Below are 27,207 nucleotides of genomic sequence, written 5' to 3'. Positions count from 1 at the left end.
CGACATTTGCGACAATGCATGCCGACTCGGTGTTCTATCGGCCGCAAGTGCACGTTGCACAGACTGCGCGCGTGCCACACAGACACAAACAGCACGCAATGTTTGTAGTACTGCAGAGTTCGTTGCTTTAATCGGTGTTCTTCGTTTTATTCTTTCGCTCTGCGCGTGGTATCGTCGTTCCCTGTTTCTTCTTTTTCTGCCATTACATCGCAATACAGGCAGGGCGTACCTGTGCGAGCCGCGTGCTCCCGCCGCGGCATTGGTAAACGCTATTAGACACCAGAACGTGCGTTAAAAGTGGTCGCATCATTGCGAAGTACCAGCTATAGTTTCGCAACAAGGGCCTAACCTAACAAAGTCGGTGTAGGCGTAAGGTGACTAAATACTACTTTATTTATACACAGGTTCGGAGCCTACCAAAGTCCCTTTAATCTCCATATAATTTTTCATCTGCTATATGCGAGAGTTCTTTTTTTTTTTTCTTGCGCCATTTCTTTAAATGAAACAACCTGAGAAGAATTATTCCTTGGCGCGGTTAGTTAAATATCGACACTGGGCTGATAAAACCTTGACATGCATCCTTTTCCCGTCCTTTGCGCTGTATCTGCTGTCTCTCAAAATGTACCAAACAGCCAAAGTTTCTACTTCTGTAATGGGCAGCACAAGAGAAAACACCAAACTCCCGTATGACGTCATACTGGTGTAACGGCGTTGTATGGTGTCCTTTGGTCAACACCTGCCGCTACTGTAGCATGATGATTGCAGTGAAGAAGTCGAGACGTCGAAGAAGTTTTAAGGTTAACTGATTTAATTTACTGGTAACATTGATGACATTTAGCACATAAGAATCAGAACGAATACACTTGTTACATAAATGAGAAAGGCAGTCAAACGATTAAGGGTACTTAACGGGACATGGCTGACTGGATCTCGGTCTCCCGGCGGGAGGGCACGACGACGAGCGGCAGAGTTTCTGAAGAGAGTCCTGGTGCGGGGTACCCGTCCTCCGCCCTCTGCTCTCAATAGCCGGAGACGCCGCGTTATATTCGCTTCAAGCGGTCCGGTGGGGGACGTGTTGGGGGAAAAAGTGCATCCTGCAGCGTGCGGACGCATGGGAACAAGGCTTTCTGCAGCCAATCGGGGAGACGCTTCTAGGCTTCAATCAGACATGGTCCCGCCAAAGTGAAAAGGAAAAAATCAAACACAGAAGACAGGGCCGAACCCGAAAACGCACGCTTGGAGGATTATGGGTGTAAAGAAAGTAGTTCAGACAAAACGCACTAAGCAAACAGGGGAAAAAACAGGAAGGTCGTCTGAGGAACACTGAGGACACGGAGCCCGAACGCGACCAGCGCACAGGCCACGGGGGGAATGGAACGCCACTGCGGCGCGGTAACACAAGCCGAGAAGATGGCTCGCTCCCCTCAACAGTCGCGTCTCCCGGGTCGGTCAGCGCGCAGACACACTCCGCGTGCGCTTCTTAGAAAAAAAAGGGGCCAGGGCATTGCCGCGTCCGAACCGTTTTCACACAAATCACTTGGAAGCAAGAGCCTTGGCGGCGGGCACAGAACTCAAAACAACCAGAAAACATCAACAGACCTCCGCTTCGCGACACTGGTTTGCAATGACCTTCCGTGTTATCCGAGAGTTCAAAATTTTGATTTTCAGCCATTCCACGGTTATTATCGACTTTTCGTTTGTTCACGCACAGGTTGCAAGTGTTGAACATGCTCGAAACCCGCTGAATTTTGCCCTGCGGACTTTGTGTCGTCATAGCAGACGTCACCAGTTAATAAACGGATAGGACGGTGCGAGGAATCCACATGAGAAACGCACTTTTCTCATATAAAAATGCGTGTAAATCGGCCAAAAGAAAACTCAGAACATGGCCCACACTTCCTGTACTTTTATCAGCTGAGGTATTCAGACAATGTTTACAACTACATCACCTCAGTGCCCCTTAAAATACCCCTGTGAGTCGTTCGAAAAAAAAAATACAAAACATGAACTGCGCATTGTACACCGTTAATCTCTTCAAATTATTAATCCCACTTGAGTCTAAAGGGGATTGTAGGTGGGCCAGTTGGCACATGGATTACGGACCAGTGCTGCCTTCCGTGTTTCTCGCACTGTTTCAGTTTCACACTCACACTTTAATGTCCTTTAGATATTTGCAATCCTATTATCCGCCTTTAAAGGGGCACTGACACAGAAATTTTGCATCTTGTTTTTTTTGTTGCGATAAGTAGCTAGTGACCTACTTATAACCTGTAGAAACCTCATTTGCTTCAGCGTGCGACGGTTGTTTAATTAGAGGCATTTTCAATGCGGCCAGTCGCAGTTTCGGTTTCAGCGAGTGCCGCGAAACGATGGATTTTGTGGATTTTGTGTGAACAAAGCTGACCACGTGACCGTCGGGGGGATATCACAGTTACAGAGCAGAGCCGCCGTAGCACTGTCGAATCCGCATGGACGGCAGTTTCTGCGAATGCCCCCCCGTACTGATCTCGTGAGGCGCCTAATTAAAAAGCGACCGTGGATGTGACGCAGGCGCTGCGAGTGCAAATGCTACCGCGGCTAACGAACGACGCGCGCCGCTCGAGACGGTGGGTGGCAAGACGCGCGCTGGGAGCAGCCGGCCGGTCTGCCTACAGGTCCGCCTACAGATGTGTTCGGCTTAGCACTGCGGCGGATATTCGAGTGCCGCTCTCGTAAGCGGTGCAGATGACAATTTTTAATGCAACCCGCCATGGCATCATTAACTCCTTTCTCATGTAAGCCACCATGGTCGGGTCTTGGGGACAATTTCGTGCAGCGGTAACAAGCTATCACTCGAGCTACCTGCGCCGGCGTGGGCCACTTCGCGGCCGTGGCCGCCGCCTGCACAGCGACCGTGCGGCTTGCTCAGTGGGCTTTTCGTGCCTCCGGAGCGTTTCCGCATCCAATGGTAATAAACAGTAATAGAAACAGAGTGCCTGGAATCGCTGTAGAACTTTGGTCGCGGCCAGCTGCCCGATGAGCTGACGACATCACGGCACCTCTGCCGCCAACGATCGGGTCGTTCGTTCTCGAGAGCAGAAGCTCCGCCCTCCGGCCCTCCGATTGGAGCGGCGAGCCGGCAGTGCGGAAGCGGCAAACACAAACTCGTGACGTGTTTGGATGTTGTTTATTTACACTTGCGCGTGGTCCTCTGCTGGCCGCTCGGTTGCGTTTCGCACACTTCAAAATTGATTTTAAATATGTTCTGGGCTGTATTCACCGCTGATATTTTGCAGATGATGTATATGTGTTCCCACCAATCTATCTCCGAAGTTATCTCGCCTTCAAAATTTTGTGTCAGTGCCCCTTTAAAGGGGCACTGACACAAAAATTTTGCATCTTGTTTTTTTTGTTGCGATAAGTAGCTAGTGACCTACTTATAACCTGTAGAAACCTCATTTGCTTCAGCGTGCGACGGTTGTTTAATTAGAGGCATTTTCAATGCGGCCAGTCGCAGTTTCGGTTTCAGCGAGTGCCGCGAAACGATGGATTTTGTGGATTTTGTGTGAACAAAGCTGACCACGTGACCGTCGGAGGGATATCACAGAGCAGAGCCGCCGTAGCACTGTCGAATCTGCATCGACGGCAGTTTCTGCGAATGCCCCCACGTACTGATCTCGTGAGGCGCTTAATTAAAAAGCGACCGTGGATGTGACGCATGCAGGCGCTGCGAGTGCAAATGCTACCGCGGCTAAAGAACGACGCGCAACGCTCGAGACGGTGGGTGGCAAGACGCGCGCTGGGAGCAGCCGGCCGGTCTGCCTACAGGTCCGCCTACAGATGTGTTCGGCTCAGCACTGCGGCGGATATTCGAGTTCCGCTCTCGTAAGCGGTGCAGATGACAATTTTTAATTCAACCCGCCATCGCATCATTAACTCCTTTCTCATGTAAGCCACCATGGTCGGGACTTGGGGACAATTTCGTGCAGCGGTAACAAGCTATCACTCGAGCTACTTGCGCCGGCCTGGGCCACTTCGCGGCCGTGGCCGCCGCCTGCACAGCGACCGTGCGGCTAGCTCAGTGAGCTGTTTGTGCCTTCGGCGCGTTTTCGCATCCAATGGTAATAAACAGTAATAGAAACAGAGTGCCTGGAATCGCTGTAGAACTTTGGTCGCGGCCAGCTGCCCGATTAGCTTACGAAATCACGGCGCCTCCGCTGCCTCCGCCGCCAACGATCGGGTCGTTCGTTCTCGAGAGCAGAAGCTCCGCCCCCCGGCCCTCCGATTGGAGCGGCGAGCCGGGCGAGCCAGCTAAAAACGCCGGTAGTGCGGAAGCGGCAAACACAAACTCGTGACGTGTTTGGATGTTGTTTATTTACAATTGCGCGTGGTCCTCTGCTGGCTGCTCGGTTGCGTTTCGCACACTTCAAAATTGATTTTAAATATGTTCTAGGCTGTATTCGCCGCTGATATTTTGCAGATGATGTATATGTGTTCCCACCAATCTATCTCCGAAGTTATCTCGCCTTCAAAATTTTGTGTCAGTGCCCCTTTAAGACGGGCTGCGATCCCCACCCCCAAGAGCGCGCACGTGACTAGACACCTATAGTTGGGCTGTAATGTTTTTCTTGGGCTACCTTAACCGCCAAAATTTCGCTGTCTGTCGATTCAGGTTTCTGGTCAAAAGTTGAAACAATTCGTCAAAAAGAAGTATATATGGACAGAACCGTTCCAAACTATACTAAAACTGTTGGCGCAAGCCGTAAATGTCTGTCTCCATTGTTTCGCGCAGCGAAAACATCAGACACATTTGAGGCAAAATGCAAGTACTTAACCGGTGAATACGTCGTGTTGGCTTTTGCGATAGCAAGAGAAACAAAAAATAAAGCGTAAAAATTACACAGAAAAGATTCAGCTCATGCGAGGCAAAAGGAAGCACAAAAATAACAGAGATCCTGCTGCTGTTCCAGACAGAAGAAGAAAGAAAAGATTTTAAAAAAATGCGTGCTTCCTAAAAGACGGCTCGCGCGAGCACTCAGAAAGCGGGAAAATTGAATTGCATTGAGCAAGCCTCCAACCCGCCCGCATCCGGCACATGGTAGCCCCAGGACACCGACCAAGCCGCTAGCCCGATATTCATCGGTGGACGCACGGTCCTCTTTACAGGCAGCTCTTGGACTTTCTTGCTGAAACTGGCCTACACGGCATTCTGTAGTGCTTGAAGCCGCTTGCCTCCCGGCACTTTCTTTTTTTTTTTTCCAATTCCTCTGGTGCCCTGGGGCAAAATGGCGCAATAAAAAAAAGCCTCCGTTCATTTCATCTCTCTCTCTCTCTCTCTCTCTCTCTCTCTCTCTCTCTCTCTATCTCTCTCTCTCAACGATAAAAATCGGGTGAGGGCAAGATGCATGGCAAAGGCCACCCAACGGCTTCCGACAGGCTATGACCCCCGCGCGCCATAGTAGCAACCATACTGCGGGCGAAAGGTTCACGGAAACGCTTTTCGGGGGCGGAAGGGAAAATTCCATGACGTTCCGCACTCGAAGTCAACAGCAACCTCAAACGGGCTGGCCGGAGAAGGTTGGAGGGTCAGGTTTGCCTGGGGGCTTCGGGGGAAGAAGGAAGTTCCCCTTTCCCGGGGTGCCGACATGAGGACACTTTAGTGCCCGGACTTTTCTGTGCACGGGCTACGACACCGCGGATGTGGCAGAAATTTTTATTGGCTATATTTATATTTTCATCAGACGGCGGGTTTTAGTTTGAGCGTTTGAGAACACTTGTGTGTCAACTGCGAATGTGTAAGCAAAAAAGATATAAACGCAGGTGTTGCCTGCTTCGGCGCGTATAACCTTCGAGAATGGATGAGAAACAAAAACGCCGTTTGTTTAATTCCGTTTTAATCCCGTTGTTTTAAAACGGCAATTTGCAATATTTTGAACTTTATTAAAACAATTTGCAAGACAGTTATTGAAGTGCTCGTTTAGCGGATAAAATATGAAACTTAAGCATGGAGCGCTCTATTAACATCATAAGTGAACGTGGAACCTACTGTAATTAGGCTATAATGTAGTGGATGCGATACACGTACCGTTTGGTCGCAATGTTAAGAAATCACAGGGCTGGCAGACGCTGCATCTTTTAGTTATTGGGACACCCCTCCCGCCTCCGAATAATAATAAAAAAAAGCACACACACACAAAAAAAAAACGAGAAATAACCGAGGTATACCTTGCAATCGTGAGGATTCTATATTTCTACCGTTTCGTTAATTATCACCGCGGTTTTTTAGAGTATTTCTGTGCCGACATGCGCTTATCGAAAATTCACGGTATACAAACGCGGTATACAATTCACGGTATATATTTGCCTCGCATGAGCCTTTGCAGGGGTGCGTCCTACGTCCACCTGTATACATGCACACTATCTCTCTCAGTCTCTTTTCCGCACATGTCGAAAAGATAATGCGGAAAACGCTCTAATTACATCACAGGAAAAGAACATGGCCACTTGGAAAGTCACATGATTTCACACGATGCCGCCAGAAGCTGCTGCTTTTAGGGTACCTCTTAACCCGTCGCCCCTGCAGACAAAGAAAAAAATACACGAAAACAGTGAGCTCGCTCAAAAATTCGCAGACGCCCTTTTTCATTTATCTTCAGGGGCTGTATTGCGGTCTATGCCCTGTTCATGAACCAGATTATGTATATGCAGTCGCGGCTGTATGCCGACAAGGGCATGCCAGGACCCAGTTGCGGTCCTGAGCGCATGGGATCATGCGGTGGAGCCGAAAGTGGCACAGTCACGTAAGTAGAAAACATGAAAACCGCTGCCGGTGGATCACTGGGCTTCGCAGAATGCGGCAAGAAGCTGCTCTTTCTATAGTGTTCGCTGAAACCTCGCACCCCCTTGAAAAAAATAAAAGAGCGCGTCTACAATACCCCCATCCCGAAGACATACAAATAAAAAAATAACCGACAAAAATGATGGAATCAGTTAATTACATAATATTAGCGGTCGTTGTCTCCAGGAGGCAATGTAGGCATAAAAATGCTCAAATTTTAAACGGAAACTTTCGAAACAAGGCATTGATAAAAATTTAGTCAGTGCGGTTAATGGTCATCCACAGCATTCCGGCAAAAATAAACAAACAAACAAATAAAAAAAATGCAGGCAGTTTCAAGGAAGCAAGCGCACAAATCCGTTCTGCAAAAAGTTTGCGTACCGAAATGTCCGTGCACCAAATTGTGTCCGCATCCAACTGTCCGCAACGAAAAGTCCAGTCCCGAAATGTTCTACATCGAAATGGCTTATCCCTCGTCGATATAAATACAAGCGCTTGAACAATCAACCATTACCGGTACCACTGTCCGTTATGAATACCTTTTATTATTGCGCCGTTAATCCACTATGAACGTGAACTAACTGGCCCAATTTTTCGTCCTCGTGGAGAAAGCACGTGCTCACTTGTTTTTCTTACCACTTGACCACCCGCGGGGTTCGTTTGCTAGCTTGCGAGATTTGTGAGATAGGCAGAAAGGTGCGTACCGCGTCAGGGGCGAATTTCTCAGCGTTCCTGCTGTTGGCGAGTGCGGCCATTCCCCCTTCTGTGTGTTTTCCTTTGGTTTTTTTATATGGCGACGCCATCGCCGGTTTTTTGCTGGCTTGATCTTTTTTTTTTTTTTATCTTTAATCGGCGACGTTCTCCGAGCAAGAAGGTTCAGCTGAATGTTCAGATCAGGTAATCCGCCCTTATCGTAGTTCTTTGCTGACCAGATTTTTAGATACCCGAAGCTTGTCCCCGACAACGACCTCAAAAAAAAAAAAAAAAAAAAAAAAAAAGAAGCCCGCAAACGTACGACACCTATGTAACATATTCGCTTTGCGGACAGCGAAGCGTTGGCTCAAATTTAAGTTCGGACTAACCTGATGTTTGCCTCAAACATGGCCTGCGTGGTTCTTTTTTGCTCCACGTACCTTTGTTGCAAAGTTCCCAGTTCAAGCATAAGGTACGGAAAGCTAAGAGAAAGAAAGCATGCAAGTTTTTAACTCTGCTTAGAGTAAGAGCAAAATAGGCGTTTATGTTAGCAATTGGCTCTGCTTGAATGTAAAGACTGGCCATCGTTTTTATTTGCAGAGGACTGAAAGTTCTGCATTTTTATCAACCTTGGTGGCAGGGCTGTAGATATATCGCTTTTTTTAATAAACAGGTCAGGGTGCGAACCAATTGTTGTTACGAATGAACAACTATAAATACCACAGTTATTTGCGTTCCCCAACCCGTGCAAGCGACCGGAAATATAAACCAATTATTGAAGTGATTTCGGCAAGTTAATTAACATCCAACACGTCAATAAATAGTTTCGGCAGTGAGGGCAAAATCAATGAAATAAATGGCACGAAACAAACGGCTACAGGCATAACGAAACGTTTCCGAAGTACGCTTGCCTCAATCCTGCTAATCACCGATACAAATCTCCAAATTGCCCGCCAAAGCCGTTCGGCCGGCGCGCGGGTTCAATAGGCGGAGTGATACGCAACGTTGACCTTGGCATGGAAAAGTTCAAACTACTTTTTCCTTTATTTATTCCGTTAAATATAATATATTTGCTTCGTACACTTAGAAACACTCTGAAAGCACGTTATTACCCGAATATAACTTATATTTGTTCTGAAAATGCCGTCTTCTTGCAGCACTACTTCGTTTTGCGCTGACGTGCCAACGCCGCTACGGGGCTTGCTCCAAAAGCAGACGAATTTGTACATTCAATCGCCTGCCAGCCAAGGCGACTGCTCCCACTTCCGCGTGTCCGCTCTTTCAATCATGGCATCTGTCGTACTCCAGCGGTGTCGGGTTCACAGGCTAACCAAGGCTCATAAACGGCTCCAGCAGGTCTGCGCATCAAAGTGAGTCCGATCTACGTGTACTTTCACCAAAATTGTAAGCCTATGTCTTTTGCGTGCGGCAAGAGGTGCGATGAAAACCGTCGCCGAGTGCCGGGCCACGCTGTTTTCTCTTCATTTATAATGGCGTGACAATGTTTTATGCGACTATTGTGCGACGCTCCGGTATCTCCGGCGGTTGCTACGGGTAGGTCGCCGTCGTGATCGCGCCGACGTGTGACGAAATCGTGCTGAATCCGCTGCCTGCAGTTGCTTCATGTTCACGGTCTTGCGAAATGCCGGTAGCTTCTCTAGACCGCGGCCGTCGCGAGACGCTACATAGCTAACCTCTTCGGTATCAGTCACTTTTTGAAGAGCGGACGCCGTAATTTTGTTCCGGTCTACGCTGTAGTTGCTGCTTGGAATCCCACCGTGAGAGAGAGAGAGAGAGAGAGAGAGAGAGAGAGAGAGAGAGAGAGAGAGAGAGAGAGCTCGCAATTTATTCGCCCCAAACGTTGGCGCTTTCAGGTGATCGGAGAATGCTAGAATGCATGCCATGTGTATGTTCATACGGGTGCTGGAGACTAGTGCGTGCGCGTGGCGGTCGTTCCCCTCAATTGTTTCCGCAGTTTAACGTTTGCGACACCGTTGGCTCCGAAGTGTCTGCTTGTGGTTTATTGTTCGTGCTATGCAGAAACTTACCGATATCCAAATCTCTTCTGTCACACGCGTCGAGGCGCCTTGGAAACAGATCGTACGCGTTACAGCGCGAGTAACTGCGGAATTTCGTTTATTGCGGTGAGCGTCCATATACATAACTCGGTTTCTCGTTTCCGAATTTAAAATCTGAATTACCTGATACTCTCCCCACTGCCAACCACAGTGATAAAAATCAAGGTGAACCGAATTCCTCTCCACGAAACTACTATAAATGTTTCTGGTGAAGATACAATGCGCTGATGTTGTACAGATTAGCAGTAATTCGTAATCAAGCGCGAATCTGTCGCCAGTGGCGAATCAGAGGACTGTTGCAAAATTTGCTACGAAAATTTCTTTTGGTGCACATTTTCCTTGCTGTGCACTACACATGCAAGAAGACAGCTGATGGACTATTCGAGAAAAATTAGCAGTTGTCGTGCCAGCCTACAGCAAATGACCCATCTACAACTTGAATCGGCTACAACTTTGAATTGGCTCTGTCGCAATTCCCTTCGGATTACACTACCTTGTCTGAACCTGGTGAGTCTGAAAAAATACCAATGCCACGGAGTAATATTTTCTTGCTTCCGAAAGTAAACCCCGAAATTTGGGGGAAAGCGTTTTCCCCCCGGTTTGCAACATACAAAATTACTATCCGTTTTTCTCCCATCTGATTTCACTGACACCTAAACACTGCAGTTGCTCCCTGACCAATTGAAAGCACTGAATTTGTTCAGTTTGAACTGTATTCAAACTGAATAGTTTGAATACAAAAGAAAAACAGCTTACTATATTTTCCATCTCTAACTGTGTATTGCACAATGGGCACACAGGCTTCACATCTAAGAACCAGAAACACGGTAAATATAGTGCCCCGAAAAACAGGGTTTGTCGGCATAATACGATACGTCACAGAGTTGTGCAATGTATTAAGTTGCGCACACATCTTAACTGCAGGGCTGTGATGCCTTGAAGGAATGATTTCCTGTGAGCTCAAATATCCCAAAACTCTGAATCCGCAGTGAACTTGTTTCCCTTTGCTCACAGCGTCGTTTGTGGCATGTAATGGAGTTCGAGAAAGCGAGAGGTGGCTGCCGTTTTATGCGCACAGTTTATTATCTCAGTTTCTCGCAGTGTTATCGTATTCAAACTTTCGTTCAAACACTTTGCTGGGAGTGCCATACTGAAAGGGACACTTGAAGCAATGGAGTGGAGTCAAAGGAGTAAAGGGCCACTTGGATCAGCTTTCTTTTTTTTTCTTTTTCAGCATGTACACTGAGTACACGCTTGTATGACCACATGCTGTTATTTTTTATACCTTTATTTATAATTTCAGGTTTTTAGGGACAATGGACAGGTTCTATATGACTTACTTGCAAATATGCTTCGCCAGCTGCCAGTCATTCACAAATAAATTGCAGGATGTTGGAAACGCTGCTCTGGGTCATTTTGCACACCAGGAGTTGTGACGTTGCAGATTGCAAAAGCAGGTTTTTAGGGCACGCGAAACAAGCCCATGGTAGTAGAACTAACCTATGAGTACACAAATGGGCAGGAGGTATGGATAAATACATTTAATTGCTTGGTTTTCAAATCTCTGCCACAGTATGCTGCTTCCTGGCTGAGAGTTTGTGACCTCAAAAAGAAAAAAAAAGGTAAAAAGCGGGAATGGAATGAAGGAAAGTGGACAGCCTGCTTTATTTATGACATAAGTGCAAAATGACAGGTGGGACATAAAAGGGAGATGAAAACCGTCAGAACTTACTTTCAACTGAAACATATTCACAAAGATGCTCTGTGTGTGCCCCTACCCCCACTCCCATATGGAAGAACCTCGAGCAGTCTTGGTGGGAACCAAACCCCAGTTGTGACCAGCTGTGATGATATGTTTTACGGTGAAGGGCAGTCATTCGTAGCCTATGTTTTTTTATATCCTCCGCAAATCATTGTTCCTCCCCGTCGAAGTCAACTTCCCCCATTACGTGTCGCATTGTGTATGTAACCTGACAACTTTCCTGATTCTTGGTCGTTGACTCTGCTAACAAAGCTAGTACTCCCCATCTCTACGTTTATTGAAAGTGTCTTAGATGCCAGCTACAACGCTAGGTAGCTAACAACAGGGAAATTCTTGCTGAAGTGAATAATTATGAACAGTCTAAGAGCTCCGTCAAACAGGACATGGTCCCCGATGTTCAAGTCAAAGTAACTTCCCACTGTACTTTGAAGGCGTCACAAAGTGCTATCTCGGAATTTGATCTAAAAAACGGTGCTGTCTTTGATCTTGTGGAGCAAGAGCTTATATGATTAGGGCACCACAGCAGTAAGACTAATCATAATCCGGAGGGGCAACCATCTTATCTAAATATATCGTCCCGACATTTGACAGTAGCAGCTTACCCGAATCTCTCAACGCAGGCTGCATTCCTTGTGTACCATATGATTGTATGTCTCAACCCTATACAAATACCAGTCATGGAGAGCCAATGGGCACGAAAGGCTCTCAATGTAATCGCTGTGCTAAAAACCGCAATGTTTCGTGATTAAAATGCTTAAGTCGCACCAGCCTACTCCAGGAGGAAAGCAAAGCATCACTACATACATAGCGCACCTGGCAATAAACCATATGCCTGGCTGTTCTGTTATTAAAAGTGAAGCTTTCTTGGTCTTGCTGATAACGGCATCGTTGCCTAAAAGCACTGCAGGAAAGCCAACCTTACACACTGGGAGGGCACACGAAGGTGATGAAATAAGCAAAAAATGCTTCCGGTAGTCAGAATCAAACCTGGGTCCCTCGTGGTATGAAGCCGATGTCTATCGGATTGTGCCATTCTGACACAATCAAAGCAGTTTAATTTTCTAAGCACCCACTCATACTCTAAGCTTCTCAAACTTCTAAATAAATATAATTGAAACAAATCAATCGCCAATGCCCACTTACTTAGTTTCGCAGAGAGAAAGCATTGTGTTTGAATAATCTTTCTCGTTAGATGGAAGGGGCTCTGAAATTTCTGTCCTGTTGGCACGCTATGTACTACAACGTTGTTTTAATGCGAAAGCATTGAATGGCCCACTGAGCGACAAAGCCGGCATCAGTGTCTGCCGCAGCGAAATCGCACCTCGACTCTGTTTGTCTTTGAGGCGTTCCACAGTGCGAGACTTCCTATAGACCGCCCTTTAACTCGGCAGTAGTGAAAGGTCGCTGTCCGTGCCAACACACTGCAGATGAAGTGAGGGAGCGGAATAATGCAGACAAGCAGGCGCACAGGTGAAATTCATCATCGTCGTCTGCTCCCTCAATACACGGTGGCCGAGATGAGTAGTGGCGCAATGCATAGCAGATAGATTGGAGCCATTTCAAAGCGTTCGGGTGGACCGCGAAGCAAAGTGTCTCTTGGGGCAAGAGGACGTAGCCCTTCGAAGACGTGGGGAGGGAGCAAAGTGTCTCAAGCGTTCAATCGGAAAATGAATGCTTTTGCATTCTGAATCCTTAAACATTCCTATGGAACCTACTAATTTATGACCCACATGCTCAAACATTATCGGGCACCAGGACGAAAAGTTCTACAGATTCATGAAAATTGCTGCTGCCGTAGTTTGCTTACTTTATAAATATATCACTCATGTACTGAAAAAAAAAAAAAGAAATCTTTCACTTGCTACACAGTGAGTGCCACATAGTGCAAACAAGGCAAAGCAAATTGTGTTTTTTGTTTATTTTTTATTTCAGTACAGAAGCCCTATGTACTTCTAAACTAAGCGAACCAGGCCACTAGTGGCATTCTCGTGGATGTGCAAAACTTTTCGTACCGGTGTCCAATAGTTTTTGAGCCCGTGGGTCATGGAATGTGATTAGGTGAGTCTCCCTTAAGAAGCGCTTTGGTGTTTGTTACGTGAGGAACTAACAGATGGCGCCACACAGTCAAGCCAAGTGTGTAGACGGCGGGACCCAACCCACAGTGTATGAGAGCCGGCAGCGGGAACAGCCCCCAACACGAGGCCCCACGAGTTGAATTCCTCTCTACTTCTCTGTGGCAGAGCGCGGTGAACCTTGAGCAGACGACGGCATTGAGCTATGCCCGTGCTCTGTCGGCCCCTTAACTTTCTCGTCTGCAGCTGTGTAGGCTCATGAATTCGCTATCTCTTCCTACGTTATAACAAACCCAGTTAACCCAGTATAACTGAAGTCCAGTGTTCTATATCTGAACCCACAACGAAGCAGTGTTCTCTGGCTTTTTCTGTATGTGCTGATGGTCCATTCCACGATGCCCCGACCAATCTTTGCAGGGTGCGGTGGCTGACGTTCTCGCAGCATGTGGACGAGTTCACGGTGGCCAACGAGCCCATGCTGTCCTACCTGCCAGGAAGCAAGGAGCGGCAAGCCCTGCAGGATGCGCTCGACGACCTCAAGGACACGTGCACCGATGTTCCTATCGTGGTGGGCGGCAAGGAGATCAGGACCTCGGAGCCACGCTACCACACTGCGGTGCGTTTGAATTCAGGGCCCCCTGGGGCAGTGCTTTGAGGCCACTTGTCGCTGGGAAGATCATTACAGGCGCATTTTGTCTGTGGGACTATGGTTCGATCACTACTCGATTTGACCACAATTTTCGGTTCCTTTGTTGCTTAAAGGGAGACTGAAACACGCCTTGAAAGTTATAATTGAACTCTCGCAAGTGTAAGGTTACGTGCTTGATGACGTTTAAAAGCTGAATGTCACTTTCGTATGACCCGAAAGAGAGATCGGAATTTGTTTCAGGGTAGTTTCGGGAAAACAAGATTCACAGCCGTTTGCTGTGCCCAAACCTGCACTCCCGCCACAGATGGATGGGCCTGTTATTGACAGCTGACAGGAATTTTGTAGTGCTTACAACTTCACTGCGAGCAAAACAGTTTTGATTATTAAAGGAAGCTCGGCATAATGATAAAGTTGGCTTAGTGGCCAAATTCGCTGACTTTTTTTACGATGAACATTTTGGATTGAGGGCTACAGAGCGTCGGCACTGCTTGATAGACGCAATTTTGGTCATAACCTAGTGCGAGACAGCTTTGTTGCAAAAGTGTTGATAACCTACACCATTATGAACGCAGTGTCTTGCTTTCTCCTCTTGCAGCCTTTCGATCACTCGAGAAAGGTGGCGAAGTACTACTGGGCTCCTAAGGTGAGATTTTCTCTTCCCTTCTGTGCATCCTGTTGTATGTACTATGTGTGTTGCGTGTTAAAGTTGATGTCAACAGGGACCATATTGCAAATGAGTTTTGTTGTAACAAATGCTTTCGATCAGACATATCAGACATAATGGGAGGTGTTGGCATCTGCACGGGGTTTGAAGAAATGGCAGGAACAAGTCATTTTGAGCACTCCTCCCTTTCCCCTTCGCATCAGCCACTTGGCTAGGACATCATCAGTGTAATTTTCGGTCATGCAGACTGTTTTCTTTTGTTCTTTTATGTGCTTCATCTATATTCACGAGGTAAATGGGGGGTAATTATTTTATGGTGCACATAATGTATTAACTCCTTCTCTGTCGTAAAAAAAAATATGCCCATTTCTAGGGGTATCAGTTATGGTTTTCTACGGAGGGGGGCAGTCGGTAGCTTATTATAGGAGGCATGTTTACAAGTGGTACTTTTTATCACCATGCGTCTGCCACTGTGTATGCATTGCTGCTGTAACAGTGCCTCTATTGCTGACCTCGGATTTCAAGAGAAGTCTTTTGCCGCTGTAGAAGTTTGCAGGACTGAACCCCGCTTGTGGAGTGGGAGTCCTAGTGACCACCTGCAAGCCCACCCTGATAACAAGTTATATTGCGGGCTTCAAACCTGCCGTGTTAGTGCGGTAGCTAAGATGTTGTGCTGCTGAGCCCAAGGACGTGGGTTCGATCCCGGCTGTGGTGGCTGCTTTTTTGATGGAGGGGAAAAGTGAAACCGCCAGTGTGTCGATATTTAGGCGCATGTGGTAGATCTTCGGGTGGTGAAAATTAATCCGGAGCCCACAGCTACGGTGCACGTCACTGCCCTGGCATAGCTTCAGTGTGTTATAAACCCCCGAAATTTTAATGTGGGCTTCATATTTAAGTTTTGTGGCCCACTTTGGAGTCTCGGAGGCAGAGCGAGAAACTGGCCGGGAGAGAGGAGCATAAAATGTTCCTCCAACTTTCCGTGCACGTGCCCTCACTGGTCCCCTTGTCCTCGGCAGGAGATGATCCAGCAGGCGATCGACACGAGCCTGAAGGTGCGCGAAGAGTGGGAGGCCGTGCCGCTCAACGACAAGGTGAAGCTGTTTCTGCGTGCGGCCGACCTGGTCAGCAACAAGTACCGCTACAAGCTCAACGCTGCCACCATGCTGGGTCAGGTGGGTTGATTTTGCTCCCTTCTTCATTTTGTTCAGAATCTCGACTTTCGTCGCCAAGTCCAGTGTGTGGCACGGGTTGCCATGACGGTTGAGACTTATCGCTGAACTGGAGGACTGAAGAGGCCACCACGCAAACTGCTCACGCGGCTGTGCGCAACAGGGAAAGTTGGGGACCTCAAAAGAGAGAGATGCGTACACTAGTGCGCTTATCAACTGTGTGGTCCTCCGTTCAGTTCCACATACATCAGTACAGAGCACGGTAGCATTTTAGGGCGCAGCCCTCTGGCAGCCATTGCCCAGGCGTCGCGGCTTAGGTGTCTGCGCAACCGATTGACCAAACGCAGCAGTGATGTCAGAAAGAGAACGGAAAGGACCATCAGCGAAGGGTGAGGAGGAGGGCGGCACGTGCGGCTATGGCTCACTTACTGCCTCCCCCTCACTCTCGTTTCTTGCGTCGCCACCAAAGGGTGCCCTCTCCCTCCCCAGACGCCGTTCCATTGGCCGCTCATCCAAACCACGTGACATTTACGTGAGAGGTTCAAATATGATTTGAACGCTGGCTGGCGGTGGCAACGCGCTGTGAGATGACAGCAGCCTAGCGCGTGCCAACGTGCCTTTGCTGATCACGCGATCACTTTCTGAGGCGCAGCAGATATGCGCTGTGACCGAGAAGACTGCAGCTCGCACTGCGCCCAAATTTTGCAGTTGGGAGTACAGTAATCGTCAGTGCATTTTTTCACTTGAAATTTTTTAATTTTATCAAGAAATGACAGTCACCTTTGGGGTTTTTATTCAAAATAACTTCCAATTAAACAATATAATGAGTTTTAGCTGAGAATTATCGAGCGATTTCTTCCATTGAATTGCATGTAAAATTGTTGCGACCTGCACACCACTTCTAATTAACTGAAAATTCCAATAAGGTGTCTGAATTATCGAAAGTCAACTGTATCAATTTTTAGACTCTTGCTAATTGGGGGGGGAGGGAAGCTCTCTCTCTGCGCAGTGGCTAAATGGTTGAAGCTTTATTTACACTTTGTACAGGAACGTATACAAAGACACTGTTAGACTCGGTGGCCAAGGGCTAGTTCAGGGTCCGGAAATGAAATGCATTGGCAGCTTGGTTGCAGTAAACTGTAACTATGTTTGAGTTAGAAAATGCAGCCATGAATAAGTATAAGTGAAGGATGCGTACCGTATTTTCCGGTGTATAAGTCGCGGTTTTTTTCTGACATTTTCGTTGGTGCGTCTTATCCACCGGTGCGACTTATGTATTGAATAAATCCGGTTCGCGGTGGCCATGCCTGGCCAGCGCACGTTGAGACACAGCTCTATGGTCTAAATGAATACGAAGCCCACCGCTATGGCGTTTCTCATAGCCCATATGTCGCTTCAGAACGTTAAACCAGAGAATTTGCAACTTTTCTGGTCAAAAACAATCGTAATGGCCTGCAACAACTGCACGTCACTTTCTGCCATGCGCAGTAACTACATTTCAGAATAAATTGAAAGTAACATCAAACTGGGTTGCAAAAACAACATGCAGCTTATAAATTATTACAAAGTTACTCTGAAGGAGGTAAACGTGCTGCTAATTTTTAAAATGACAGCTTGCTGATAAGTTTCGAATTTCGGGCTGCTTCCGTTCGCGTCACTTCTGTTCGCCATGACACCTTTATTGCGCGGATTTACGACAGCACGCAAGACCCGCGCGACGTTTGGAGAGGTGGCCAAGTGGGTCTCCAACTCTAGGGACTCCATTTCTACAAAAACAGTTGTAGCCGGGTTGATAAAGGCCAGAGCAACCCGGTCCGCGAGTGGTGACGATGTTGGCGAAGAAGACATCAGTGAGTCGCAGGGCGATAGCGATACGCTGGCGGAATTCCCACTTGAAGTTGCTGAATTATTTGTTAGCGAGTCTGCGGAAGAAGGCTTCGATGGTTTTGTCTAAACACCGTCTAAGTACACGCCATCTGTGTGTATCAATAAACCATTTTTGAGAAGTTAGTTCTGGCTAGACTTTGGACGGTATATGCATGTCTAGCCCTCCTTACCGAGGGGTGCATTCACAGGCGGCGGCTGCAGCAACCATGTACTTTCGCCGCACTTTCTAACGATCTGATTCACTATGAGTTTACCTAATTAACAAGTGCGTCTTGTATACCGGTGCGTCTTATACACCGGTGCGACTTATATACTTTTTTTTCGGAAAAACTGTCATTTTGAGGGGGGTGCGACTTATACAAAGGTGCGACTTATAGACCGGAAAATACGGTATGCAGTTGTGGATAAAACGCTAAACAAGTGAAAAAACCCCAGAAGTGTAGTATCCAAGAGCAATGCACATTTTTAAATCTCAACTCGGGAACCTAAGTTCATTCACTGAGCGTTTCTTTGCGCAAGTGTCTTTTTAGGTTGTTGCTAAAATTATCTATTTTTTATTTCTTCGGTATATCCTTCTAATACACGACAGTGTGAGTACCACTGTCTCAAGTGTTGATAGCCCATGCTGCTGGCTCTAAACTTCACAGTGACCCGTCGCGGTGGCTCAGTGGCTAAGGCGTTGTGCTGCTGAGCACGAGGTCGCGGGTTCGATTCCCGGCCACGGCGGCCGCTTTTCTGATGGAGGTGGAAAGCAAAAAACGCCCGTGTGTACGAGATTTTGGCGCAATCAATCAATCAAAACTTCACAGTGGTGCTAAGGCTTAATGTTCTTAGTGGTATTGTAAACGTTTGGCACCTGTGGCACTGGTTTTTGAATTGCTTGTGGGAATTGGGGACAGCTTCTATGCTTCTGTTGTTTCTTGTTTGTCTAAAACTAGGTAAAACATTTACTCTTATTGTTTACTGTACTTTTCAGGCCAAGACCGTCTTCCAAGCTGAAATTGATTCCGCTGCTGAACTTGCAGATTTCCTCAGGTTCAACGCGTTTTTTGCCAAGGTGAGTTTTGCTTTGCTAAACAACTCCTAGGGTTGAAGCGCTCACTCATACTCTGAGAACGACTGAGTGGCTTGGCCACTTGCGCCGAAACTGTGAATGAAACAGTCATGGAGAACCAGTATAGGTGGTATTCGTTGAAAAGTTTAGCGGTCAATTTTTTCGCTTGGCAACGCTGGAAACGGCCACAGACATGGCCGATGTGCCACGGACAGTGCGTCATCTGCTCCGTTCCAATCCGATTCTAAACGGTGGCGTCAACAGAGATGTTATTAATCACACTCACATTGAACTCGAGGCAATACTTCGCGTTCAGTAGAGTTTGCAATGTGAAACACAGTCATGTGTTTCACAGTCGTGCTTAGCATGGACAAGTACCGCCATCCCGCGGAGCCCGACGTAACGAGTGACGGCGCACTCGCACGGTTGCATGGAGGAGAAGAGGGGTGCCTGATCTGCGGGCCATGCGCACAACGTCGCCTAGCAACAGACGCTTGGCCACAGATATGGTGGCGCACTCGCATGGTTGCCTGCATGCATTCCACGCTATTGTATACCGGCTATAGGTTGAGATAGAACCATTGCATCAATTTTTATATCTACGGCTGAGGGTGCTATTATTTGGCAGCATTTAATTTAATGTTGAGTATCAGTTGATATCCTCTGTTTTCTCTTCACTGCTCTTTGTTTAGATGCGCAAACATGTTTGTCTCTCTAAATATAATATTGTTACGAGAAGATGATGAAGAGGACAATGCAGCGTGGCTTTGTCATCCCAGCCTCTGACGACGAAGAAGCTATTTGGGTGCGCGCAGTTTGGCCGCCATGTAAATAAGCTGTAAATACATCTTTCGACTATCTCATCGTTCATGTCGTCTGTCCTGCCGCCACGTAGCAATATCTCCTGCCAAAATGGCCAGCAAATTTCTTTGGCCAGTAAATTTGACTGTTTCTTTGAAGTGCATGCATGTGGTGCATTCGAGCTGCTCCAAGTTTTGCAAGTGGAAGTCTGGAAACTACTAAACCGACGACGAGTTCGTGCGCGCTTCATTTTGTGTGTATCCAAATTCACAGGAATTATTTTTCGTGTCTTATTGGCTTCACACGCGTTTGCTTACATGCATTTCTTTGTTTCAGGCATGAAACACCTTCAGCAGAACCCAACTTAACTCATCTTTCAATTTTTGTCTGTGCACATGTGTGCCCTTGCCAGAAAAACAAAAAGTGAAAATTTACCATCCTTTCCTCAAAAAGGTTGAGGGAAGCGCAAAAGCTTTCTCATGTCAAAACTGTGTCAGAAGTGTGTCAAAACCTTTTTGCTAAAAGTGCGGCCAATTTTTACTGAACGTTCGTCGAATCGATTGCCAAACCTTCAAAGACCCAAATCGCAAAGAAAGAACGAACCCATGTGACGATTTTTCGGCAACAAGGAAACGCATCTGCGAACGATCTAAATCTATACCGGTGCGTGGTTTATGAGATAAACGTATAATATTGCACTCCATGATCGATGCATTTATTAGATGCGACGCTCAGAGCATCTCTTGTCGGCGGCCCTGTCCTTCCTGCGTGCGTCCGTTGTTGTCCGCGTGCGTCCGTTGTCCGCAGCCACTCTCCCCCTCTCCTCCCGATAGCAAACACTCTCGCGAGGGGAATTGGATTGGATTGGATTGTATTTGGATTAAAGTGGATTGTGTTGGATTGTGTTGCGTCATAGCCGCGGCAGATGCACTGGCGCCGGCGCGTGCCCAGGTGAGAGCGTGTGCGGCCCAGCACGCTCTCACTACGCCGGTGGGCGGCACTGCACGCGGTGCTGCGCATGTGCAGTACTCTCTCTCTCCGCGGTCTCCTGTCCTTCGGGCGTGCTGCTCATATAACCGGTGTGCCGCTCTCCGGTGGCCTTTCGGTCGACGGTTGCTCTCCGCTTGCGCTTGAACCCCCCTCAGCGTCGCATCACACCAGGCTTCCCGCGAGGGGAGGTGGGCGTAATTTTTTGTCCTGTCTAGAAGCTTTTCTTTTTCGCGATTTTCAAGTAACCACCTTGACGCAATGGAAGCCTGGTTTCGCGCATCCACCATGTGTCCAGAGATCTTATAAAGGCTCTTCGGTCCACCAACCGGTCTATGGGGAAATGCATTAGTTTCTCGACCGGACACCATCAATCCCACTAAGAAAGCTTTCACTTTAAAAGTCTTTTGCCAGTTTAGAGGTGGGCCCGGAACCCAGGCCTCACAACTACCAAAGTTGCAATTGCTGCCACCATTCCAGGATTTCAAGCGGTAAAAGTGTGTAAGTGCAGAGTTCTACACACAAGTGCCTGTTGCAAGATGAAAGAGACAGACGAAAAATGCAACATCGCTCGTAGATTACTGATAATCCAGCGGAGAGTTGTCTTTAAGTTGTAGAGAATGCTCACCCAGAAGTAATGGGATATTCAGAGCCAGAAAAAAGCATTTGCAGTATTGTGCTGTAAATGCAGCGTTAGTTATCTCAACAAGGTGATTTGAGGTATCGTGTTGGCGGTGGGCAATGTTTATGGTTTCAGCTGCCGCTGATTGTTGCATCGTCTTTAATTGCTTGTCCTTACGAATTTTTCAACCCTGCAATTCGCTATCAAACGGCAAGATCACAATACCATGACATGCTCGATCACGAGCATGCTTCAACTCTTGCAAGGTCTCCTGTCCTAGTGTTCATAACTTTACACGGAAGGGCTATGCAAGAGTTGCCCGGCAATCTGGTACAGTGTTGCCAAACACCATATTCCCCAGTGGGAGCTCGCACAGTTGGGGGTGATCGAAAACTTGCCATTGTAACCAAACGCTTGTCAAGTGGCGTGTTCTCCATCTCTTCCACTCTCCCATCTATCTGCCCATATACAGCTGCACACTAGGTTGTCATAGCAACCAATTCCGAGTTTGTTCCACAGTGCAGACGAGATCAGAAGTGGAATTCTCAGTTTCGTTTCATTTCAAGTCCGTTTCACTGCCTGCACGCTAGGTCATCATAGCAACCAATCCTGAGGGGTTCCATAGACAGACAAAATCAAGGACGGAATTCTCAGTTTCGTTTGTTTCAAGTGAGCCCTGATTGGCTGAAAACAGATGACTCTGATGTGACACAGTACATGTGTTGGCCAGAGGCTTTTCAAGTGCGGCTACGTCACGACTGAAAGAGGTGTGAAATTGACATTTTCAAAATGGATAGAACTCTGAAGATTCCGCCCTGGCACAGCTTTTCTATTAGCAGCTGATGCCTTTAAGTGGGGTAGATCTCTTGCTAGGTCGACGTGGAGGGTCATCTGCTGTCACATCTGATGCTCCCATTATTGATAAAGAATGGATAAACTCGGCATATGCGTTGTCTAAGAAAGTGGAATTGTATGTTCGCTTCTCGTTGCTTGCTCACCCCGAAGGTTAATTTTTTGGGTTTCACGCACTTGACAACTTCACCGGGGTGGAAGGCTAACTCCATTTTTATTTGTTTTCAATCTGCGCGTTGCAGGAGCTCACCAAGTACCAGCCCATCTCTGCCGACCCCAAGGTCACAGTGAACCACTACAGGCAGCGTGGCCTTGAGGTGGGTGCATTGATCAAACCTGCAGTGGTCTGATAATTCCCAATGCTAGTATAATGCTGACTATCTTTGTTACCCCCCACAGTAGACACCTTGATGGCTGCAACTGAATTTACATTACCCGCAGTTATTAGTTAGCGGCAAGTTTAAACATATTGCAAAATTAGTTTTGAGCTGAACACGTTCACTTCAGTAGCACAGCCCTTTCATGCTGGCATGCACAAGTTTGTTTTGCTTGGCGCAAGCACCACTTTGTGTTGCCAGTGCATGCATTGTTAAAGTGGACAACGGCAGCATTACGTGGGCGTCCTGCATGTTGTGTGCACTATTTGGAGGCATTAACGTCAAACCATTAGCTTCGTGCTGCATAAGCATCAATTAAAAATGAGATTTTTCATTACTTCTGTTCACGTCGATTTGCTAATTTTATAAGCTTTATATGTCAGCCAAGTTTTGACTTACCCTTTGTAGTATCAGTTTGGTTTGCAACAATCAATCTGTTGCCGCATTCACTAATGCAAGTTGATAGAAACATTCTACGCACCTTCAAGGGCCAAGCTTTTTTCGTACATGAAATGAAGCTTACCATGCTCGGTCTGTAGTGTGAAAGTAGTATTTGGCAGAATTTCTAGCTGTCTAATAAGGTACGTTGTTGGGCTTGTTGGTCGATCATACTTAAGGGATGTATAGCGCGAAGAAAAAAGACGAAGGATGGAAAGGATGCGCAAGGACACACCGCTTCGTCCTTGTGCATCCTTTCCGTCCCTCATGTTTTTTCTTCGCGCTATACATCCCTTAAGTTCTAGCTGTCCTTTGTGCGGATGGGCTTGGGCTGCGGATAAAGTGTGGATAGAGCCGCTCACTCTGCTCCGAAGATGTCTGGTGAACCGTGCCATATGCTGCCTACTTCCAGGGATTTACAACAGCCATTTCTCCTTTCAACTTCTCAGCCATTGGTGGAAACCTGGCGTCAGCCCCGACGTTGATGGTGAGTGGAGCCACCGTCCATGGTTGCGAGCTGCTTGAAATTGCTTCTTGCTACTAGTTACGCACATCCTACCATCCTAGTCGAGTTCGTCAGTTTGAGTATTTACCGTGACCACATTATTTCTGCAGAGATGCTGAGAATTCTTCTTGTTGGTTTCGCTTTCACGCTTGCTACATGACACATTTAAACGTCATTTGAGCTGTAATGGGGTTCTTCAAAAATGCAGTTTCGATGTAGTAGCAGCTGTGTGTGGCAAACCAAGGACCTGTGGTCTGAATTTGGGGAATGGATGAATTGTTCTTAACAGCAAAGCTAGTGGCTTTCATGGGACGAAACGTGGTACTGGGGTCGCAGTGATGTGGAGAGGGCATAGTCGAGCCAAGAGGAGACAAGCGCCAAGCACACCTGCAGCAAGTTAAAAGAATGCTTGAGCGACATGCTCACATAGGCAAAGCTTTTCTGAAATACTAAATCTGGTGGCAATGTTTATAATTGTCAACATCGTGGAGCAAAAAGAAAACATTAAGCATATTTGCGGCAAGACATCAATACACACGTGATATTTGCATTGTTCTTGTAATTAAAACTGCATGGCTGCTTGATTTCTGCGATAGAAAATAAAAAAATGTGGCAAAAAAACAAAACTGCTCGTGGTGCAAGTTCCAAGTTCAAAGGGTAACGAAAAGTTTCAATAGATTGCATAAGCACTGCGGCGCGGAAAAAATGGATTGGCACGAAAAGCAATCGATCTGCTGGCTTTGAGAAGTTCTATGAAGCTTAGGCTTGCGATTAGGGAACGCCAGGCAGCTTTGCTGTTAACATCAGCATTTGCGACGTCAAGTCAGTGGAGCTGGTCTAATGTTATTTTTTTTTAGTCTTAAAAGTGCTATTGAGTGATGCAATATAAACCCACCATTCACAGCACTCATGCTAGGCCACTTTGAAGTGAATAAATGGCTATTTTTTCAAGAGTTTTCTGATTTATAGAATTGAGGTCAATGTGGCCATGATTTCTATGGACTATAAAGGGTGGGGTGAAATTTTGATAAAAGGCAAAACAATAGAATCGAATATCGAATTGAATTTCGAAAACAAAACCCATATGTTGAATCAAATATCAATTTTTTATAGGCCTTGACTTTTATAGGTTTTTGTGCAAAAACAGAAGCTACTTCGCATGTTCGGGGGCCATAATGTTCTTTTTCAACCCGAAGAACACACTTTTCAACTCTCATTCACAGCCGTCCAGTTGCCAAACCACTGTGAAGTGGTACTGAAATTCGGAGTGGCACGATGCGCATTAAAAAGAAAAAGACGACTTGAACTGGATTTGCTGTACTCCAATCATAGGCCACGACTGGACCGCACCTCTTAACTCCGAGGCGAGCACTTTGCAGGCACGAGCAATATGATGCGAAAACAGAGCACAACCATGGACTGCAAAGAGGCACTTTTTTGGAAGCACATTGGGAGCGCAAAGCATGAATGATATGTTGCAGATAGAAAGGAGGAAAGCTTGCGCTACAGTCCTGCAGCCTCCATGCTTGAGCCTGTGCCATACCCTGTGGTCTAAAAAAACAAAAACATGCAATAAACATGCACCAATTGCATTTAAAAAAAAGCTTGAACCGCCTCAAAAACAACAAAAGTGGTGGCGATTGCTTTACTGGAAGCTTCCCTGAAATGTAAACATCCTGTCGGAGTATTCAAAAAGGCGGCCAGAGTCAATGGCGACCAGAACTCTTTGATGTAGGCGACGGCACGAAAGAAAGATCTTATCAACACTATCACAAATTACTCCATGCAGCAGGATAAAATTTACGGCTGCTGCAAGGCACGCTCGCCGAAAACACGATTTGGAGGAAACTTGCCAAGTAGGTAGTGTACAGCTGCTCCAAAAAGTTAAACAGAGCATGAGAGCGGTGGCCGGACCGGGCAAGACTGCATGCCACCACGATCTAGATGCGCCGCAGGTAGCCAGAGTGCTTGGGCGCATCCGGCTGGCCTATCTCGATGTTCTAACGCTCGCCTTATCGTTTGCTCATACGATGCTGCACTGCTACCATCCCAGCTCGCCAGGGGTGCTTTCAATGCGTTTTGCAGGACTGATTTATTTGATTGATTGTGGGGTTTAACGCGTCGATGAGGCGCGCCGTAGTGGAGGGCTCCGGATTAATTTTGACCACCTGGGGATCTTTAACGTGTGCCGAAATCTCGTGCACACGGGCGTTTTTGCTTTTTGCGTCCATCAGAAAAGCGGCCGCCGCAGCAGGCTTTATGCAGGAATATGTTTGCCCGCGTCAGCAAGAAAACTAGGTCTCTAATGGGGTCCTCTTTCTGCTTCGTCACGAATGCCACCACTTTGAATATGTGTGCCTGCGCTCAATTGTGGGGTTGTTGCAAGCAGCTGTGGCCAAATCATGCTTGACTCAAGGAAACGCATGAAAATGAACAAAAAACAAGAATTGTAGTTCTAAACAGGTTTAACTGTAATGAGGACTTTTGAATGAGCTCACCTCATCAAAATGGAGCCCGTCTGTTTTGAAGCTAGGAACAGCTCCTAAGCAAACTTGGTGTCGTTTCTCTCTCTCCCCCTCCTCATTGCTCAGGGCAATGTGGTGGTGTGGAAGCCCTCGGACACGGCCGTGCTGTCCAACTACTTCATCTTCAAGATCTTCGAGGAGGCTGGCTTCCCTCCTGGCGTGATCAACTTTGTCCCCTCGGAGGGCCGCATGTTTGGAGACGTCACGTCCGCCTCCCCTCACTTGGCCTGCGTCAACTTCACAGGCAGCGTCGCGTAAGTTTGTGAGCCGGGCTTGGCAACGTACAGAGCATATGATGGGGCTGACATGTCACTTTAACGTGTGGGAACAAGTAGAACTCGTCTTGTCTAATTTTTGCTAGGCGGGCAAGGAAAGAGCTTAACTTGACATTGACGGGCACAAGCAGTTGCAAAAGCTGATTCAGGGAAAAGCAAGGTTGGATATGAGAAGTTGCCTTTTCAAATTGGAAACTAAATGATGGGTTATATTTTAAACAAAATAAATATACTTTGATGCAGCATGAAAAGTTGCAAACAGATTTTTTTTTATTGGCTATTCGCCGCGAGCTCGACATGTAGGTGGCGACAGCGTCGCGCTGCTAGTGTGGATGCTCCGCTGAGCGGCCCGTAAGAATGCACACTAGTGTGGGCGCGCTTCGTGCCTTTTTCCCGCCGTATGTGCGCACGAAAGGTGCAAACAAGAGTGGTATGCTGTAGTTCGGTTCCTCTACGTTCAATGTATAGCATGGAAGCGGCAGTCAGTTTTCATTACTACGCCAGAAAAAGCGACGACTCATCGGGAATCTTAGAATGGCCGTAATTGTGACAATGAACTTGTACGCTGTGGCTCGTAGCAAGCTCGATCTTTCCAGACTATGGCTTTGAGCCTTCAATAAAAGCATGAATAGAAACAAATCAGGAAGCCTCAATCTCTGAAATTCAGTTTACAACGGCAATATCTCAATCGCTTTCACTGGTAGCATGACGCATTCTTGCATTTGTGGGATGCCTAGAAATGGTAACACTACTTAACTGCCCCGAAATTCTTTCTAAGAGCTTACGATATTTTTTTTGTGTTCAAAAGGCAACATAAAATTACTGAATTTTGATCAGCGCAGAGATATAAATGTAACCGCTCGAACGGGTCTTTTAAATGAGATTTTAACGACTCTGAAGGAAGGTTTGATGAATAACGGTTTCGGATCACTTATTTACGGCTTGCTTCGCAAGTGAACTTGCGAATTGAATTGTCCACG

At 47.0% G+C, this 27,207-nt stretch overlaps 1 protein-coding gene across 1 annotated transcript in view; it reads left to right on the top strand.

Annotated features, from left to right (window-relative positions):
- Positions 1–8,723: 8,723 nt before the first annotated feature.
- P5cdh1 (delta-1-Pyrroline-5-carboxylate dehydrogenase 1) overlaps positions 8,724–27,207 on the top strand; it is a 40,573-nt gene continuing 22,089 nt past the window's right edge. The window contains exons 1-8 of the mRNA XM_077678853.1: positions 8,724–8,880; positions 13,840–14,038; positions 14,667–14,714; positions 15,752–15,907; positions 18,768–18,848; positions 22,350–22,424; positions 23,335–23,409; positions 26,019–26,206. Coding sequence (XP_077534979.1) covers positions 8,798–8,880; positions 13,840–14,038; positions 14,667–14,714; positions 15,752–15,907; positions 18,768–18,848; positions 22,350–22,424; positions 23,335–23,409; positions 26,019–26,206 — 905 coding nt within the window. The 5' untranslated portion in view covers positions 8,724–8,797. The remainder of the gene's footprint in view (positions 8,881–13,839; positions 14,039–14,666; positions 14,715–15,751; positions 15,908–18,767; positions 18,849–22,349; positions 22,425–23,334; positions 23,410–26,018; positions 26,207–27,207) is intronic.

Source organism: Haemaphysalis longicornis, unplaced genomic scaffold (genome assembly GCF_048455015.1).
Source record: "Haemaphysalis longicornis isolate Haplotype H1 unplaced genomic scaffold, Haemaphysalis longicornis Haplotype H1 scaffold_7, whole genome shotgun sequence".
NCBI classification, from domain to species: domain Eukaryota; kingdom Metazoa; phylum Arthropoda; class Arachnida; order Ixodida; family Ixodidae; genus Haemaphysalis; species Haemaphysalis longicornis.
Note: the sequence above shows the minus strand (reverse complement) of the source record. Positions and strands in the feature narration are given on the sequence as shown.